Source organism: Mercurialis annua, linkage group LG4, assembly GCF_937616625.2.
Source record: "Mercurialis annua linkage group LG4, ddMerAnnu1.2, whole genome shotgun sequence".
Lineage (NCBI taxonomy): Eukaryota > Viridiplantae > Streptophyta > Magnoliopsida > Malpighiales > Euphorbiaceae > Mercurialis > Mercurialis annua.
Genome location: NC_065573.1, coordinates 36,393,211 through 36,412,756, shown reverse-complemented (window position 1 = coordinate 36,412,756; position 19,546 = coordinate 36,393,211). Strand labels below are relative to the sequence as shown.

The following is a 19,546-nucleotide window of genomic DNA, read 5'->3' as shown; positions in this document are numbered from 1 at the left end:
TGTCAAAAAAAAAACGATTTCTATCCGACTAAAAAGTGTCAAATTTCAACTTTTATTATTTTTGTTGTTTTGTGCCTTTTTCTAACCCCTTTTTAACCTCTAAAACAAAAGGGAGACAAGGAAAAGGACAAAAGAACATTGGTAATAATAGTAATACATTACTACTAATAGTATTAATATAAATATAAGTAATTAAAAAAATTAGAAAAAGGAAAAATAAAAAAATGAAAAACTTTGCTGAGTGCTAGTGTACACGTGCACATGGGTGTAAATGACTATAAACATCCAGCATACACAGCAGTAGTCTTCTTCTAATCATCCTTGTCTCTGTGCACCACTTCCAATGTTCAAACATCCACACTTCTGCAACAAAACTCAACACATTCATCCACACATTCAGTTTTTTTAACTGAGATTAAACACAAACCAAGAAATTTAATCCAAAAAAACCAACCAAAAAAACAAGAATTATTGCATTTATAGTTAATTTACTTCAGTTGCAGCAGCAGGGGTACTCTGGTTCAGTAGAGAGTGACATTTTTAAATCCATTTTTTTTAATATTTATGTTATTATTTTATACATTCTGCTGAAGATTTCTTTTGGGGATGTCAACTTCTCCTCACATTCTGCTTCTTTTGTTTCTTCTCTGAATAATTCTTTCTCTTTCTCTCTGTTTATCCAATGTTTCTGTTTTCTTGAAATTTTCTATTTGTTAAAATTTTAAGAAAATGGTAGAAGAATCCTTGCAACAAGTTGTGCCCTTTGACAGAAATGTTGAACAGGTTAATCTCTATGCCCTTTCTTTTAATTTCTTGTTCTTTTTTAATTTTGAAAATGGTGTTAATTCCTGTTCTTACCTTTTTTTTTGACATTAGTGATCTTTCTTTCTACAAGTTGAAGACTTTCAAGTTTTGATGATGCTTTAAATTTATGGGCCTTTTTTATATTAATCACTTGCTGATTTTCTGTGATTGATTTCTTGTTTTTTTAAGCTTTTTGAGTGGGATGGGCTGATTAGCCTTTTCAAGATCATGCCTTGTTTGATTTTTTTGTTAATCAGTGAATGGTATTATATATATATTTCAAAACTCAGAGTTTATTGTGTTTCTTGTGTTCTTGATGAGATGTATAGTGTCATTTGTTTTTTTGGTTAAGTGATATTTTGTAATGTATCCTTCTTTTTCCACTAAAATTTAGCATTTTTGTCTAAGGATTTCAAATTTTCTTGTTAGCTTTTTTCTTTATGAGGTGGGGGGGCTGACAAAAGTAATGATTTTGAATGGCTTGCAGGCAATTTTGGCTTTGAAGAAAGGTGCACATCTTTTGAAGTGTGGAAGAAGAGGAAAGCCCAAATTTTGTCCTTTTAGAGTATCAAGTGTAGGTGCATCTCTCATGAATTGGAATAAAAACTTTTTGTTCAATTGCATGCTTAGTGCCATTTCTTTTTTGTTACTTCACCTTTGCTCATTGTTTCAATCATTCAGTTTATCTTCAAAAGCATGTCTTTTAAAAGCTCACTTTTCAGACCACAAAAGCCTAGGAATTAGGTTTTGGATTATGCTCCTGTTAGTTATTATAACATGTCTGTTAACCTTTAAGCTTCATTATACATTGTTTATCATGATCTATGTCGCACGGAAATGGATATGCTGAAACGGAAAATAATGAAACAGAAAACAGGACCTATTTTACAAGAACATGTTATCAATATAGAGTTTTGGAGTTTCAGAAGTGTTTCCAGAAATGAAAACGAAACGCTCAAGCATAGGATTTGAAAGGTTTCCGCGCAGTGTAGTTTATGATCATTAGGCTTAGTGGTAGCTTGACAGTGCTTGTTTTTCTGCTTGTTGGATTAAAGAGAAAAGATTTGAGACATATTTCTGGTTTAGCAATTATTAGAATGAGAGGTTCTGGCATATTGGTTATCGTTTAATCCACCAAAATGATGTGATGAAGTAGTTTTGTATTTCAGTAGATACGAAAATACTTGAAGGCTTGTTTGTTATACAATTAGCTTGCTCTTTCTGACTGATATATAATGGAAATTGGAAAAGTTTTTTTGCCATATACTGGTAATGCTCTGGTTTACGTTGCTTGTTTTTGGGTTATTGTTTGTGATTTCGCAATTGACTGGCAAAATTTTAATTTGATATCCTTTTTTCAGGATGAGAAATGTTTAGTATGGTATTCAGGACAGAGGGAAAAGCAATTGAGATTGAGTTCAGTTATGAAGATTGTTTCTGGGCAGAGAACTGTATGTAAAAAAAGATGTCTTTTGGCTTAAAAAGTACCCTTTATTCTTTTCCGAGTTGGCTCTTGACTGTTGTTGGTGGGTAATTCGCCTGTTGCAGGTCAATTTTCAGAGGCAACTCCAACCGGATAAAGAGCACCAGTCATTTTCACTAATATATGCTAATGGCGAGCGCTCGCTAGATTTGGTAACTTCTTAAGGTTTTTATGTGCACATATTAGCTATCTGACATGTGTTCTGCATTCTGTTTTTTTCGAAAAATTTGTTAATTAATTTTCCATCATCTTTCATATAGATATGCAAGGACAAAGTGCAGGCAGTTTCTTGGTTTACAGGTTTAAGAGCTTTGATATCAAGATGTCACCGTTCTAGGCCTTTTGCTGCACTTAAGAATTACCGAAGTGCACAAAGTTGTGTCAATAGTCCAGCCGGTTATATGAGAAGAAAGCATAATCTTGGAATTCTAGAGGACAGCAAAGAATTTTCACAGGTTCTAAATGCCAATTCTTTTGTGGTTTCTTCTTAGAACTAATATAGTTATTTGTTTATTTATTACTACATAACTTTATTGCTCCTAAAAAATTTCTTTCGGAAAGAATCGTGTTTTCTTTCTATAAATTCTAGGTGTATTACGTTTCTTTCTACAAATCCTTGTTTCTTGTTTTTGAAGAACATAGATAAATACTGAAACTGGAAAATATTTCTACTTGCCTCACTATCTCATTTTATTATCTGCGGATTGTGCAATCATAAGAAATTAGTTGTATTTATTTGTTTAAAGCTATAAACCTTTTTCTTTAATGTATATTTCTTAATATTTCTACTTTGTTATTGGATATTCATGATTGTATTTGATCGTGTACCTTGTTATTTTATGTCTTTTTGAGTGTTATCAGTTTTTTTTCTTATTCCTTTCCCGTCATGTTACTAATGTCAGATAGTCTTGTTTTTTTTTTTATGTTGAAGGTGCACAGCTTATGCGGAAGTCCTACTCAATCATTTTCAGAGAAATGTTTCTCTGATGGCTCTGATAGTTTTTGTTCATCAGAATCAAGTCTTCTACAGATGCAGAATACAGTTGATGTCCTAGTCACAAAGTCTCCTTATGTTGAACCAACCCTTCAGAAATGCGGATCCAGTTACGCTTTTTCCGAATTCCAAAATGATATATCCCTTAGGTCCATTTCTGCAGCTTGTGGATCTCCACAGCTAGGAAAAAATGACATATTGAAGGATGTTCTGATCTGGGGAGAAGGTGTAGAAGGAGAACATTTTGGCGGTACGGTTCAAAGGCATGGCAACCAATATACGATGCAAGTTGATGCTCTAGTACCCAAGTTATTGGAATCTACTGCCATGCTGGATGTAACGAGCATATCTTTAGGAGGGAAACACGCTGCTTTAATCACCAAACGAGGGGAAGTTTTCTGTTGGGGTGACGGAAGTAAGGGAAAGCTTGGACATAGAGTTAACATAGACATAAGCTACCCGAAAGTTGTTGAATCCCTTAATGGTGTCCATATAAAATCTGTTGTCTGCAGTGAATATCAAACATGTGCCCTGACCCATTCTGGTGAATTATACATGTGGGGTGACAACACAAATGGCATTGCTTTGGCTGATGAGGTGCGAACAAGAAGCCAGTGGTTACCGTATAGACTATCTGGCCCTTTAGATGGTATCACAATATCAAAAGTCGCTTGTGGTGAATGGCATACGGCAATTGTATCATCCTCTGGGCAGTTGTTTACATACGGAGATGGAACATTTGGAGTTCTTGGGCATGGGAATCTTCAAAGTGTATCTCAGCCTAAAGAAGTTGAATCATTAAAAGGTTTATGGGTACAATCTGTTGCTTGTGGAGCATGGCACACGGCTGCTGTCGTGGACATTATTCCCGACCACTTCAAGTTTAATGTTGTTGGAAAACTATTTACATGGGGAGATGGCGACAAAGGAAGACTCGGGCATAATGATAAGGAAAGAAAACTCGTGCCAACATGTGTTGCCCAACTTGTGGATTATGACTTTGTTCAGGTTTCCTGTGGAAGGATGCTGACTGTTGCACTCACCAATACCGGTAAGGTCTACACGATGGGAAGCTCAGTGCACGGTCAGTTAGGTAATCCACAAGCGAAAGATAAAACAATCACAGCTGTGGAAGGAAAGCTTAAGGAGGAGTTTGCTAAGGAGATATCATCAGGATCATATCATGTTGCTGTGTTGACATCAGTGGGAAATGTATATACTTGGGGGAAGGGTGCAAATGGACAGTTAGGTTTAGGAAACGTCGAAGATAGAAACACACCGACTTTCGTTGAGGCTTTGAGGGATAGGAAAGTTGAAAATATAGCTTGTGGATCAAATTTAACTGCCGCAATCTGTCTGCACAAATCTATCTCCGTTACTGATCAGTCATCTTGCAGCGGTTGTAGAATGCCGTTTGGACTTACTAGAAAGAAACATAACTGTTATAATTGCGGTCTTCTTTTTTGCCATATGTGCAGCAGTAAGAAGTTCATAAATGCATCTCTGGCTCCTAACAAAAGCAAACCTTCTCGTGTTTGTGAATCTTGTTTTAATCATCTCCAGAAAGTTACACATTCAGGTAGAGTGTCGAAGCTGGAAATTTATGGTTCGAAGCAGCTTTTATCCCCACATAAGGTATTATCTAATGAGAAAGATGCCAAGAGAGAAGCAACACCTCCGAAAAATCATGCTCGGTCGGCAAGCCAATCATATAATCAAGAAAACCCAGTTAGTCATAGGAAGACCTTTAAAAGCCAAGGGGAACATCAGCATAATGTAGAAACCGGCCGGAACCTTCCAGATGGATTGCCACGATGGGGGAACGTTTCGTGCCCCATATTATTCGATTCATACTATTCCAACAATCCTGTCCCTCCAGTAGAATTAAAATCATCTATTTCAAATGCTATAACTGTAGACGATATCATGATTGAGTCGAATATGATGCTAACTGACGAAGTTCAGAGACTAAGAACACAGGTAATGGTGCCATTCGATTTTGCATTAACATGTTATTAGATTTGATCTCAATCTTCAATGTTCATAAACAAATTGTAAAGATTTTTATAAGAAATGGTTTAAGCCAATATTTACATTCAAATGAATTCTATAGAAAAGAATGACGTATAATTGGGAAACTTTCAGCTCTCTTTCTAAGTCATATTTTCATATGTTGCAGGCTAGAAATCTTGAAATGCAATGCGAAATTGGAAACCAGAAGATTGAAGATTGTCAGGAAACTATAGAAAGAGCTTGGTCTCTGGCTCGAGTAGAAGCAGCCAAGCGCAAAGCAGCAAATGAGATCATAAAAGCTTTGGCAGTACGGGTATGTTTTCTGTCGCGTTGTGCTGCTAGTCGATTATCTTGTTTTATTTACTGTTAATGATTTTCCATATAGCATGCATGGACCAAATCATTTTTTGTTTTATCAAAGACCGGTTATCTTGTTTTATTTACTGATAATGATTTTCCAAATAACTACATGCATTGCGAGTCGAAGGTCTGCTAGATAGACATTATCGAATAATCTGCATATCGTATCTCATGTTAGAACTGTTTGCAAGAAGATTGAACTAGTGTATGATTGTGTCCAGCTGGCCATGTAAGTAGAGTATAGATATCATTGTGTCTGATTTACTTCTTGAGCTAAGCAGAATTTCTTAATTAATTCTGCAGCTTCATGCAATGTCGGAGAAAATGTCAGGCGGAAGAGAAACAAAAGGTGGAGATGAGCAGAATATTTCTCAGGACATACCTGACACTCCACTTTTCAGTCCGCTCGCCACATTGGCATCACTTCATTTGCCTCGTGAAGTAAAATTACCGAAAGACCGACAACCAGATAGTTTATCAAGCTCTCCTATTGTATTCTCTAATACATTAAAGTCCATGGACAGTAGAGCGTTGTTCCATGACAACAGCAGATCAGGGGACGATTCTCAAACCCCGAGGACAGACTCTAAGCAAAATGGAGCTAAAGGGTCAAAACCGGAATGGGTAGAACAATATGAACCTGGTGTATACATTACCTTTACAGCTTTGCCAGGCGGGCAGAAGGGGCTAAAACGAGTCAGATTCAGGTAATTTTTTTATGAAGTGACATGAGACTATTTTATGTTTAAATCAGCTAGGCTAACAAAACTTGTACTGGGGACTGTGTTTTGCAGCCGGAAACGATTTGCTGAAAAAGAAGCGGAACGGTGGTGGGAAGAGAATCAAGTTACAGTATACCAGAATTATGGCATTGAAGGATATATCAACTCTAAGCAAAACATGACAGTGAGCTGAATCTGAGTTATTCTTAATATGATTCTGAAAATTGTGCAACTCAGTGTAGGGAAGAGATTAATTATAGGTAGGTTCTCATCCTCACAAATGCATGACTTGCACTTGAAGCTTCATGCTTGTTCATATAGTTATTCAATTAAATGAAAGAGGTATGTTCATCTCTCAATCATGCAACTGAGTGCTTCTCGTCTAATATCTGCAAACATTTGCTATTTTCTTGGGATTGACCCTTTTTTTTTTTTGGAATTTTACCAGCCAAATTCTAAAATTGATTAAATGAAGTAAACTTTTTTAGCTAAATATTATTTCCCTATTTGTTTACTGTGCAAATGCACACACTGTCAACTTATTGATCATAAGCAGTATGCAATCAAAAAACAAAATGAGCAGCACTATAAAGAATATCAAAAATACAATAGCTCCTCTTTTGTATACAAAATTTAAACACAATTTATGAGGTAAATTAAAAAGAAAATCATAATTTTTTTACAATCTTTTATTTTTTAAGTTTACTCATGTTATTTGTATTACGTTTGTAGTTTATTGGTTTTTAATTTAATTCTCGTCAAATAAATTAGTTACTCATGGTTTATAAAGATTTCACATTTAAATTGTACTATATTTTTTTTTTGTATTCGATTGGTACTCAATATTTTAAAACTAGGACGAATTAGACCATATTTCAACATACCATTCAAATGTCTGTTAGAGAATACATGATGTGGACGTTAAGATACTGATGTGATAATAAATAGAATATATTGTGACATGTACATGATGGTCCAAATATAGACCCTCAGCTTTTACAAAAATAAATAAATAAATAAATAAATCATACTATTCCTTTTTATAAAAGATAAATTGAACCTCGCTATATATATATTTAATAATAATTTAATTTAGTAATATAAATGATTAAAAATATAAGTTGCTATATATATATTATACTAATGCATATAAAAAATTAGAACGATAAAGTTAAACATAAAAAGTACTCATCATCTAAAAGAAAGAAACAAAGTTTAGTTTATATAAGAATTCAGTAATAGTAGCTAAATTGCATATATATTTTTTATCAACTTTTCATCATACTCTTAATTTAATTATCTAAATATTTTAAATATTATTGATTATATATTTTAAAAATATCATTAATTTTTAAAAAATTAAAATAATTTATTTTTAATTTTTGTAATAAATATATTTAATAATAATAGTAATTAAGAGAATATAATATAACTAATTAAAATTTTTAAAGGGTAAAATTAATATCTCACGTTAACTATTCTAATTTCAAACTAAAGTAGTAATAAATTTGTCTACTTTTATGAAAAGAAAAGAATATATATATATATATATATATATATATATATATATATATATATATATATATATATAGGAATGTCTACACTTATTTTATTTATCTAAAAATGAAACTTACTGTGTTTATATTAAATCATTAGATGAATTAGTATCACTTTTATCCAATAATAAAATTAATAAAAAAAGCTAAAAATTAAGTAATTCTAAAAAAGTACTCCATTCTTCTATTAAAGCTGTTGGAACAAATTAGCTAAAATCATTAGGGACACTTTTTTTTTTTAACTTAAGAATTGCAAAAATTTATTAGAATTGGAGAATAAGAAAATCCTAGTCTCTTGTACCTTTATTTCTTTGTTTTTCAAGTTTGGATTCAGGTCAAAGTTAGACTCTAATGGGGCATTCACATTATAATTAAAAAGAACAATCATTTACTTTCGGCAATGATATATACACATTATATAATTTAAGGTTCATTTTCTTTCTAATTTTTTTAAGGATATCTCTAATTATGAGGTTTAAAACGTTTCAAAACAAATCTTAACATTTAAAACGTTATGAAACAAATTTTAACATATTATTCTTTTAGGGATTTAAGTCAAACGTTTAAAACGTTACGAAACAAATGCTAACGTTTCACCTTTTTAACTATTTAAGCCAAACATTTAAAACAGTTACGAAACAAATCTTAATATTTCATCCAGTGTTTTAAAAACCGAACCGGTGGCCGAACCGGTGAGGCAACCGGTTTCCGGTTCAACCGGTTGAACCGGTTTAATGACCGGTTCAACCGGTTTGATAAATTTAAAAAATAAAAAATTTCTGATTCACCAGTCCGATCCGGTTCAACATCCGATTTTTTACCGGTTCAATTCGGTCCAACCGGTCCAACACGGTCCAACCAAAAGATCCAGTTTTTCGCAGTTTCAGACCGGACCACTGGCCGGTTCGCGATTTAAGTCTAAACGTTACGAAACAAATCCTAATATATCACCTTTTTAGAAATTTAAGCCAAACGTTTAAAATGTTACGAAACAAATGCTAACGTTTTACCTTTTTAACCATTTAAACCAAATGTTTAAAATAGTTACAAAATAAATCCTAATATTTCACCTTTTTAGCGATTTAAGCCTAAACGTTTGAAACGTTACTAAACAAATCTAACATTTCACCTTTTTTGCAATTTAAGCCTAAACATTTGAAACGTTACTAAATAAATCCTAACATTTCACCTTTTTCGCGATTTAAGCCAAACATTTAAAACGATCTTTAAACTTTCAATATTCAAATTAGTTTCCATTCGAGTCAGATAATTTTTTTACGGGAAGATAAAGTTCTAATCTTAATTTTAGAAGACTATGCATATGAATATAATTTCAATAAGCAGATACATTTAAATTTAAAAGGTGACTTATTATCTCACTTATACCTTTGAAATTCTTTTTAATTATTTTAGTGAGTTCAAACATATATTCTACATTTATTTCAAAATAATAAATAGAAAAAAACCTCCCTTGCGCCACCTAATCATTGATTGGCTTAAATAATAACTATTGGAGTAATAGTTATTTTTAGTTGTAATAGCATAATTAAAAACAAGTAAATGTATGCTACTCAGATTATATTTGATAGTACTCTTATAAGTGATAAGTGTTGCATATATGTATTGCAATAAGGAGCGTATAATAATCTATTTAACTAAAGAGTTATAAATCAAATGATATAAGAGTTAAATAATAAATTGCTAAATTGCGAATTCAGTTTTTTCAGAAACGTTCTCCTTCTTTAATTATTAAAAATAAAAGTAGTCAATTTAAATAATATATACTCCTTCTTTAATTATTATGATATATTATAATAGATTTGATATATGATATTTTTATAAATTTATAAAGATCAAATTACTCTAAGGTACTCAAGTTGTATCATAATTAATAGTTTGATATTCTTTATTCCAAAATTCTATTAAATGATCTCTCACTTTCAATTCCGTTAACTATTAAGCTTCTCTGTTAATTTTGGCACTTACTTTCAAACAATTTGATTTCCCACTTTCAATTCGTTAACGATTTGATCTCTCATTTTCTGATTTTGTTAATGATTTGATACCTCACTTTCAAACGATTTGATACCTCATTTTTAACTCTATTAACGATTTGGTATCCCAAATTAACAGAAGTGTCTAATAGTTAACGAAATTGAAAATGAGAGATTATTAAGTAAAAATAAAAAATAAAAAATAAAAAATATTAAACTATTAATTATGATATATATGGAAAGTCTCGTATTACTTTGCTCTTTTATAAATTAGTAGTATTTGATTTAATTATAATATTGATAATTTTGTATAAATGAGGTAGAATAAACGTAAGAAAAGAGGAAAAGCACAAAAAGATTGATTGATGAAAAGGAAAAGCAGGGAGAGAGAAGAAGAAACAATTTGGAATAGCTTCAAAAAGAATTCCAAGTCATCCCCTTCTGACACGTGTAACCTTTTCTAACGCGGACATAGCTGGCCCCACAGTTCTTTTTTCGGAACTTAGCTGGCCCCACATGGGATCAACCATTTGTACATGTGAACCCTTCATCCAATCCAGTTCTAGTAATAATAGCTGAGCTGTCATCCTACTTTTTTCACTTAATTTAATTTCGATAATAAATTATCAGCAAATGTTAATCTTGCGGCTTGCCTCCAAATTTTGTACATACAAAAAAATCAATTAAGATCATTTTCATAGTTTTAGAAAAACATCATGAATTTGACATTTTGTTCTGTTCTACCTATTCAATTTTAAATTGCACAATAGTATTCTACTATATCAGCTAATGCACCGATCATTTTTTGAAACTTCATCTGCATCATAAAATGAACCAAAATGCCAAGTTTGAAGTGTTTTCCTTTCAAAATCATAAACATGATCTTAATCAATTTTTTGTGCCAAATTCAGAGACAAAATGAACCTTTCTTGCAGGGGCGGTACTAGATTTTACTATGGGATGGCGAATTTGTACAAAATAAAATTTGAAGGGCTAATTGCAAAAAAAGTTAAAAGTTAGTAACCATATTTATAAGGGTAATTTCATAAAAAAATCATGACATTTACATAAAATTTTATTTTAATCACGACTTTTAAAAGTTGCCATATAAAATCATGAACTTTCATTTTTTTTCAAATCTATCACAAAATTAATTTTCAATGTATTTTTGCTGACGTGGCAACCGGAATCCGGCTGATTTGGAAAAAATGAAAGGTAAAAGTACACCGGAAAATAATCGGTGATAGATTTAAAAAAACGAAAGGTCATGATTTTATATGACAACTTTTAAAAGTCGTAATTTTCATTTTAAATCTATTTCTATATTTTAAAGTTAGTCTCCCCTTTTAATTTTATTTAAGTGCATAAGCTGATTAAGTGGCTAATTTACCATTTTAAAACTACTTTTTTCCAATCAGACCTTTAATTCTTTATCTTCTGAATTTTACAAAATAATCTATAAATGTTAAATTATCCATTAATCCAATTGTGCAAATTAATCCATAATCATTGGACTCTTCAACATTCTTTTGCTTTTTTTTTTTTGTGTTCAAACGACATGTGTAAATATATACAGAATATATACGAAGTTTAAAAGAGAAAATCATTCTTGAGTAATGATTAGTGTTAATTCATAAACAATACTCCATTCACACGATTTGTTTGATTTAGCAATACATGATAAGGGAGTAAAATATAAAAATCTGTTCAAAAGAGGGGACAATAGAGTCCCACATTAAAAAAATTCAGAATTTCATTTTAGCAAAAGTTTTATGTTTATGATACCGGTTACTATATATGCATTCTTCTGAAAAGGTGCTTCTAAAAAAATCTACAATTAACTTCGATCAGTAATGAATTCATCAGCAAGCAAATTTTTTACATAATACTTTTAATTCTTATAAAGGTGAAAAAAAGGGTTGGAATTTAAAACTCTTAAATTGATATTGGAATTTTATAAAATTAAGCTATTTCTGGAAAAAAAATTAATTTTTCTATGAACACATATGCTGAATGGACTTAATACGATATATAAACTAACTAATAATACCCTAAGCTAAATCAAAATTGAAATGCTAAACCTTTAATGCTTTTATAACCTTTAAAAAAATTATCTTATCTATGAATTAATTAGTACTGAATAATTGTTGTATTGTATCTATAGCAAGACTAGCGGATTAAATTTTTAGGAGCTAGGACCTACACATTCTTTCTTGCAGAAGCAGTTAATTTACACATCAGGCTTACTAGTGCTATAGCATACCAAATTAAAGAAAGTTAAAAAGTATGACAATGGATCTTTTGTATGCTAACCTTATTATTTGCACATAGAATCATCATCAAGTGAAAATTACTTTAAATATATTAAGATTAGCATACATTTTTATCGTTTTTGTAATAGTAAGAAATGGGAGAAAAATCAGAACAAAAAATTAAAACAATACATGTAACTTCCAGATTATTTATTTAACCGAGTAGTACTATATTAAGTAATTAATACAACCATAAAAAAAGTAATTAATACAAAATTAAGTAATTTATAAGTGGAAGCTATCAGTACTTGTTAGGATTATTCCTAAAATTCTAATTAGTTTAGAACTGTTTTAATTTATTTTAGTATGTGTTAAATATTTATTATGCTAATTATTGGTCTTTATGTAGAAAAAGAGAATTATAATTAGTATTTCTTACTCCCTCCGGTCCATAATATTTGTCGCACTTGAGAAATTTTTTTGTCCATAATATTTGGCATGTTATAATATCAAGAGAGCATTAATTGCTATTTTTCCATGTTTCAATGTAGGGTTAATTTAGTAAAAGTGTAACCAAGTTTCAATGTAGGGTTAATTTAGTAAAAGTGTTTACAAATTAAGACATATTAATTGTTTTCTTAGTTCTTATGCCAAAGCCAAATGCTACAAATATTATGGACCGGGGGGAGTACTTTTTTTGACTTTAAGAGTGTGAGCTAGATTAATGAGACTAAAAATATTACTTCAATTCTTTATTTTGCTATAAGCTTGATTTACTAATTAATTTTCTACTATTCCGATGCTACTAATCTCACAATAATACCATATATAAATGTAAAACAAGTAGTTTTGTGTGAATTTTTTTTATATGATCAACACTTTTTTTCTAAATTTTTTTATATGAGAGGGTCAATCTAATTGAATATGTTAGCAATCTACGCCGGACCAACACATTACAATATAATTATCTCAATTCATAAATTTAACAAATAAAACTATCTAAATTATTTTTAAAAAAAAATTGTCAAACCGATTTTGTAGAACATGTGTTTGGATTTGAAAATGTGTAACTTATCCAATACTCTCTGGCGACTTGATTTATCATGTTTCTACAAAAACAGGTATAATTCCTTAAAAGAAAAAGCAGCATGTGGAAAGAGACAAATTTTCAGTTATAAGAAAGAGGTGTCACATATACAGCTTTATAGAAAACAGTTAGTTACTCTTGAATTAATGTTGGAACAACATATATACTTGATCATCATGCATGAATATGATGATCCAATCTAGTAATAATAACGTGAAAAAGGCGGCAATGCAACGAATCATGTATGGCCATGTGGATGGATTACATGAGATTCCAAGAAAGGACAAGAATGAAGCATAGCATAATTAATCTCAAGAAACTACAGAAACCCTAATAATAATAAGCAGAACATAGAGAAAATCTTGAAAGAAACGGTAAGAAGAATCCTTTGATCACAAACAAAAAGAAAAAACGAATCAAAAGTGCAAAAGGGTTATAGTTTAGGGGGGGGTGCCTGCTTTTTCTTTTTCTTTTCTTTTTCTCTCTATATATCAAATTTTGTCTTCATTTTGCTTCTTCCCTCCATCTTTACAATTCCATCATTACCTCCCTCTCTCTCTCTTTTTCTTCCTGCTTTGGAACTTCTTCTCTATTACAGGTCCATCTCTTAGTTATTCTTGTAATAATTGTAATAGTCTATTGATAACTAACTGTTATTACGCTCCTTCATTTGACTGTCTGCAGGTTCTTGATTCTGGTCTCGTAGTTTCTGCGTTTTTTGGGTTAAATACGAGACACGGGATTTTCTTGATTAGCTGTTCAATTAAATCAAGAACCGTCCCGATTTAAGAGAAGAAGTTCGAAGCAGATAGAGAAAAATATATTAAATGTCTCCTGTTTCATTGCCTCCTGGTTTTCGTTTCCACCCTACTGACGAGGAGCTTGTTGCTTACTACCTACGAAGGAAGATCAATGGACATAAGATTGAATTAGAAGTCATTCCTGAAGTTGATCTTTATAAGTGTGAGCCATGGGATTTACCAGGTATATTTATATCTATATGTATAATTGAAGTGTACATAATGTTTTATATGTTTATTCATGATAATTTGTTTGTTTTAGGGTTTATGTTTGCATGGATTTCATATACATTTCTTTTGCTCATATAGATATATGAACTAAATAAAAGATTGAGTGATCATTAGGAAAGGTAGGATGCTGATAAAAGCAGGCTTACTATAGCATAATTCAATTTCATGCATGTCTTTTGGATAACTTGTAGATAACAAATTGTAATGATTAAGCTAAATGTATAATAATATATTATGGTTTACGTATATCAGTCTTTTCTTTATTGACTGATTTCTTTTTCTCAAAGAAGAATAAATTTCAAGAATTTTATATTTTTATTTTTGAAAATGTATTTTATATATATAAGTACGTTGGTTGTAATCATAACCTTAAAGTTTCAGTCATCTTGACCATTTTCTGGTCAAACACCTAATGTAGAAAAACACCATTATCAAAAAAAAATCTATGTATTTTCCTCTCAAAAAAAATCTATGTAATTTCTTTTTCTGCTCATTGATCTGAAGTTGGCCGATCTTTAAATTCACAATGATTTTTAACATCTTTTACTAAAGGTGGAGACAAAGAAATGGCTTCCAAACTTCTTTAAGGATTCCTATTCTTCTTCTTCCTCCTTTTTCTATTGTAATTATAATAATTATTATTATTAGTTTAATTGCATGCATTGATCATGCTTTATTGGTCAAATTTTATACTCTAATGAAAAAGTACTAACTATATGCTGACAATGAGGCATGTGGTCCCACCATCTTTAGGGTTCCTATTGTGAACACGAAGATATAAATCATTTATGGATACCCTTAATTATTAATTTCCAAGTCAAAAAGCTTAAAGAAAGCAAATCATTGCATTGTCTACAAGAGATTTGTAGTTCCATTCAATAATTATATGCTTTTGCAATTTCTTTAACATATTCTCATACTGTTCTTTTGTTTCATCTTGGGTTCTAATTAATAGTTTCTTTTCTGCTTTTTCAGCAGTAATTAATACTATTTTCCGATATTAGCATTAACTTTATCAAAGCCTACAAAAGCATAATATCAATTTTTATAGGACTATCCTAAGGTTAATTCATTGGACCGCCTAACAGAATCCAAAATACAACAAATATCAGTTGCATTATATTATAATTAAAGATTTTTTAATCATAATAACACACTTTTGTCTTTAATAATGAAATTGAGACATGTAAACGCAGGGAAGTCACTGTTACCAAGCAAAGATCTAGAATGGTATTTCTTCAGTCCTAGAGATCGTAAATACCCGAATGGATCGAGGACGAATCGTGCTACTAAAGCCGGATATTGGAAGGCAACAGGCAAGGATCGAAAGGTTAACTCACAAATGCGTGCAGTAGGTATGAAGAAAACCCTAGTTTACTATAGAGGTAGAGCTCCTCATGGTGCTAGAACAGGTTGGGTAATGCATGAATATCGCCTCGACGAACGAGAATGCGAAAATGCTTCCGGCCTTCAGGTTCATCTCATCTCTTTCTTTTCTTTGCTTTTTTAAAATTCTTTTTGTTTTTATATATCATATATTTAATGGATCGTGAGCTACACGGTTCGCGTGAAAAATAATATTTTGATTAAAAGAAATGTATTAATTAGAGGAAATGTTTGATATTAAATCATTTTCTAGCTGCAGGATGCATACGCACTATGCCGTGTGTTCAAAAAGAGTGCAAATATTCCAAAGATTGGGGACCAATATGCATCAACATCAAATAATCAAATGACAAGTGAGCATTCTTCTAGCGTTGAGCATTATTCTGAAGGAAGATATGAAGATTTTGAGACTTCAAATTATCCCATGCAAATGGACACATCTTCCTTACCCAACGTCCCAACTGGATCATCACCTCTTCATCATCATAATCATGCTGATCATCAATCTAGAGATTTTGGAAATTGGAAACAATTCTTATCAGATGATCCTTATAGCTTCTCATCTTCTTCATCATTCCCAAATTCTGGACCCCTTCCTTATCCACCATCGAAGGTAAAATCGTAACCAAATATCTGGGTGATGCCTAAACTTTATGACATGTTTCAAATTGGTACCTAAACTTCAATTTACATCCTTTTGATATTTCAGGTTGATATAGCATTAGAATGTGCAAGATTGCAGCATAGATTTACCGTACCTCCATTGGAGGTGGACGATTTTCCTCAAGTCGGATTTACGGACATGAAAATGATGCACTCTACTTCCATGCACGAAGCCTCAAATCAAACTGATATTCTTCAGGAAATTCTTTCAGTTGCTCAAGCATCTAAAGAACTGATTCAAGACACTTGGGCCGGAAATTATTCTAATTCTGATAATAATGATTTCACTTTCATAGCTGATAAAGATGTTCATGGAAATTTCTATAATGACATGAATTCAATGAGATGCATAGACAAATCATGGGCGGATCCTTCTGTGCGATCTGTCGAGATCGGAAATCTGGATGAGAATTTTAAGAATGACAGAATTATAGAAAACTTGAGATGGATAGGGATGTCAAATGAAGAACTTGAGAAGGTACGTTATATAGACATCTAATAATAATTAAAAAAATAACTTTTGTCACTTTTATTAATTCTAATAAAACAAGATTTTGTCAATTATACAAGATTTTATTTTAATTATAGTCAAATTCACTCAATTGGTTTGTGTTCAAGGATTATATATTGTTGTCTTTGCCTTTTTCTGATTAAATTGGAAGAATTAGTTATAAATCACGTGAATAAAATCATATTCAGTTTATTAAATTAGACGGACTTGACTATGATTAAAATAAAAAATATTAAATTTATTTATACATAATTGGTAATTATGGAAAATAACTATTATATGTAAACTTTATTTCTTTGCTTTTAAGCTATATAATATTGTTATTTCATAATTTTCAGAGTTTTATGGAGGATCACAAAGTTGTCCCCATTGAAAATATTTCAAATTTTCAGAGAAGAGAAGAGCATGATATTCAAGGTAACATTAATTCTTGTATGCAACATATAAATATTTCTTTATTTGAATGGATAATTTATATAAAATTAGTTTCCAGGAGATAATGTGCATAATAATCAAGAAGACTGCATGGGATTCCAAGACACAGATGATTATTCACTAGAGTTCATCAACGATGATGCTAATGCAAACTTTGATTTAGCAAGTTCTCCAAGCTTTGAAGTTGTTGAAGAGATCAAAGTTAATCACGGAATGTTCGTTTCGACTCGACAAGCATCGGAAACTTTCTTTCACCAATTAGTTCCTTCTGAGACAGTTAAGATCCATCTAAACCCGGAAATAACTCAGAATTTCTCAATACAGAAATTAGAAATGCAAGCACAAGAGCCAAGAATCAGCAAATCAATTCAAGCTTGGAAGAAAATTGGAAGATCAGTCATTTATATGATTGTTATTCTGTTGATGCATTGTTTTTATGTGGGGAATGAAAAATTGATGGAAAGTGGAAATCAAGAACAGACAATGGGTTGCCCTAGAAATTTCAAGAACAAGAAACTTGGAATGCAAGAAAAGGATTTGGTGGTGACTATAAGAGGTGGGAATAAATTTAGTGTGTTTCTCAAGAAGTTAGGGCTTTTTCTTACCATTTCTTTGGCTCTTTGTACCATGTGGGTTAACCATGTCATACTCAATTCTTGAGTTTTTTTTTTCATTGTCTTGTTTCTTTTTTTCTTTTCTTTTTTTGCTAACAATATACATATTTTAATTTGGAGGGTCAAAAGAATTGGAGGGTAGAAATAGTCCTTCTGCAATGTTTGAAGGAAAATTCCTTCTTATATATTTGTATTGATGTATACTTATACATGTAACTAATAATCATAATTGAATTAATGGACTCTTTTTTCTTTTTGATAGGTCATGTTTGAGTTTTATGAAGATAAAATCGATTCATATATCCACAACTATTATCAAAGAGATTGTACACCTAGTTTTTAGACACAAAAATGCGTTTAAAGACAATTTTTGGAGAATAATTAGGATTTGAAACGTTTAAAGACATTTTTTAGAGAAATATTGTGGGATGATGGGCTATTAGTCCACTTGAAGAATTTTAATGACTAAATTGGCAAATAGCTATAAAATTGGTGAATTGAGCATAACTATTGCAAATTAATTATAAAAAATTTAAAAAAATTAGAAATTATAGATAAAAGTCCAAAAAATTAAACTGATCTCAAAACCTTAAAGGTCTATGAGTCAATTTATACAATTGAATGTAAATTGACTTAAAACTCTACAATTGAACCTTTAAAGCTCTTTTCCAATTTCAGAAATCAAACTGATACTTTAGCTATATCTGATATTTTAACTATATTTTAAGAAATTTATTTAAGTAATCAATAATTAAAAATAAATACATATAATTAATAATAATCAGTGAGAGTTCTAACTCCGATGGTTTTTACTGGAGAAACCCTAACATGTACCACTTTATCTCAATTTTAAAAGAAAGGCGCAAAAAATAGCAATTTATTAATTATAAGAATTAAACACCAATGAGCTGTAATTTAAATGGTATAAGCGTTCGACAGTAAACTGTCAAGATCGTGGGTTCAAATACTTTCACAAGTATCCCTTTTCCCTAATTATTAAAAAAAATAAAAAAAAATAATTATTGATAATCAACCAGGCTTTCAATCTCAAGAAAAAAATCTCAATTTAAAAAAAAAAAATTAGTCCATAAATACACGATTCTCAATTATGCTCAAGCTGGAAAAAGCAATTAAAACAATCAATCTCAAGCTTAATCTTCAGCTTGAATTGCTATAGCCGATCAAACACCAAATTACCCAAATCAACATAAAACGAGCCGAGAATTCAAACGGTACTTAGTAGCATGGGATTTATAAAAATTAATTTGGGCCATTAAAAGCTTATAATCCTCACAATGGCTGCATAACATTAATCAGGAGAAATTCTTATGTACACTCGGTCTATCGCGTTATCCGTAGACTAACCTATCACATTATGACACGTCATTAAAATGATGGCAATCTTGTAAATTCGTTTTTTACTTATTTACACCTTTGAATAGTAATATTACAAGATTGCCATCATTTTAATAATGTGTCATAATGTGATAGTTTTGGTCTATGTTTGACATAGTAGACCGAGTCTACCTAAAAATTTCTCCATTAATCAGTTCAATTAAATACTAAGCACAACAATGAGTTATAACTCGAACGATATAAACATCAAACAATATTATGGACCCAATTTTCCCCAGAAATGCT

At 31.0% G+C, this 19,546-nt stretch overlaps 2 protein-coding genes across 6 annotated transcripts; both read left to right on the top strand.

Annotated features, from left to right (window-relative positions):
* The first annotated feature begins 275 nt into the window (after window positions 1–275).
* On the top strand, window positions 276–6,869 carry LOC126678756 (PH, RCC1 and FYVE domains-containing protein 1). Of its 2 annotated transcripts, XM_050373654.2 has the most exons (9): window positions 276–783; window positions 1,292–1,378; window positions 2,166–2,255; window positions 2,353–2,439; window positions 2,548–2,742; window positions 3,219–5,261; window positions 5,461–5,607; window positions 5,958–6,361; window positions 6,449–6,869. In XM_050373654.2, exons 1-9 carry the CDS (start codon window positions 730–732, stop codon window positions 6,567–6,569), a joined length of 3,228 nt encoding a protein of 1,075 aa, XP_050229611.1. In that variant the 5' UTR covers window positions 276–729; the 3' UTR covers window positions 6,570–6,869. The 2 variants fall into 2 exon arrangements, with proteins under 2 accessions (XP_050229611.1, XP_050229612.1); XM_050373655.2 differs by lacking the exons at window positions 276–783; window positions 1,292–1,378 and adding an exon at window positions 1,499–2,073.
* A 6,806-nt stretch (window positions 6,870–13,675) lies between these two features.
* LOC126677364 (NAC domain-containing protein 54-like) lies at window positions 13,676–18,164 on the top strand. Of its 4 annotated transcripts, none has more exons than XM_050371933.2 (7): window positions 13,676–13,863; window positions 13,950–14,249; window positions 15,493–15,770; window positions 15,936–16,295; window positions 16,392–16,823; window positions 17,195–17,273; window positions 17,343–17,440. In XM_050371933.2, the coding sequence occupies exons 2-7, from the start codon at window positions 14,093–14,095 to the stop codon at window positions 17,354–17,356; spliced, it is 1,320 nt and encodes a 439-aa protein (XP_050227890.1). In that variant the 5' UTR covers window positions 13,676–13,863; window positions 13,950–14,092; the 3' UTR covers window positions 17,357–17,440. The 4 variants fall into 4 exon arrangements, with proteins under 4 accessions (XP_050227890.1, XP_050227889.1, XP_050227888.1 ...); XM_050371932.2 differs by having other exon boundaries at window positions 13,730–13,863; window positions 15,942–16,295; window positions 17,350–18,164; XM_050371931.2 differs by having other exon boundaries at window positions 13,732–13,863; window positions 17,350–18,164.
* The last annotated feature ends 1,382 nt before the right edge of the window (window positions 18,165–19,546 follow it).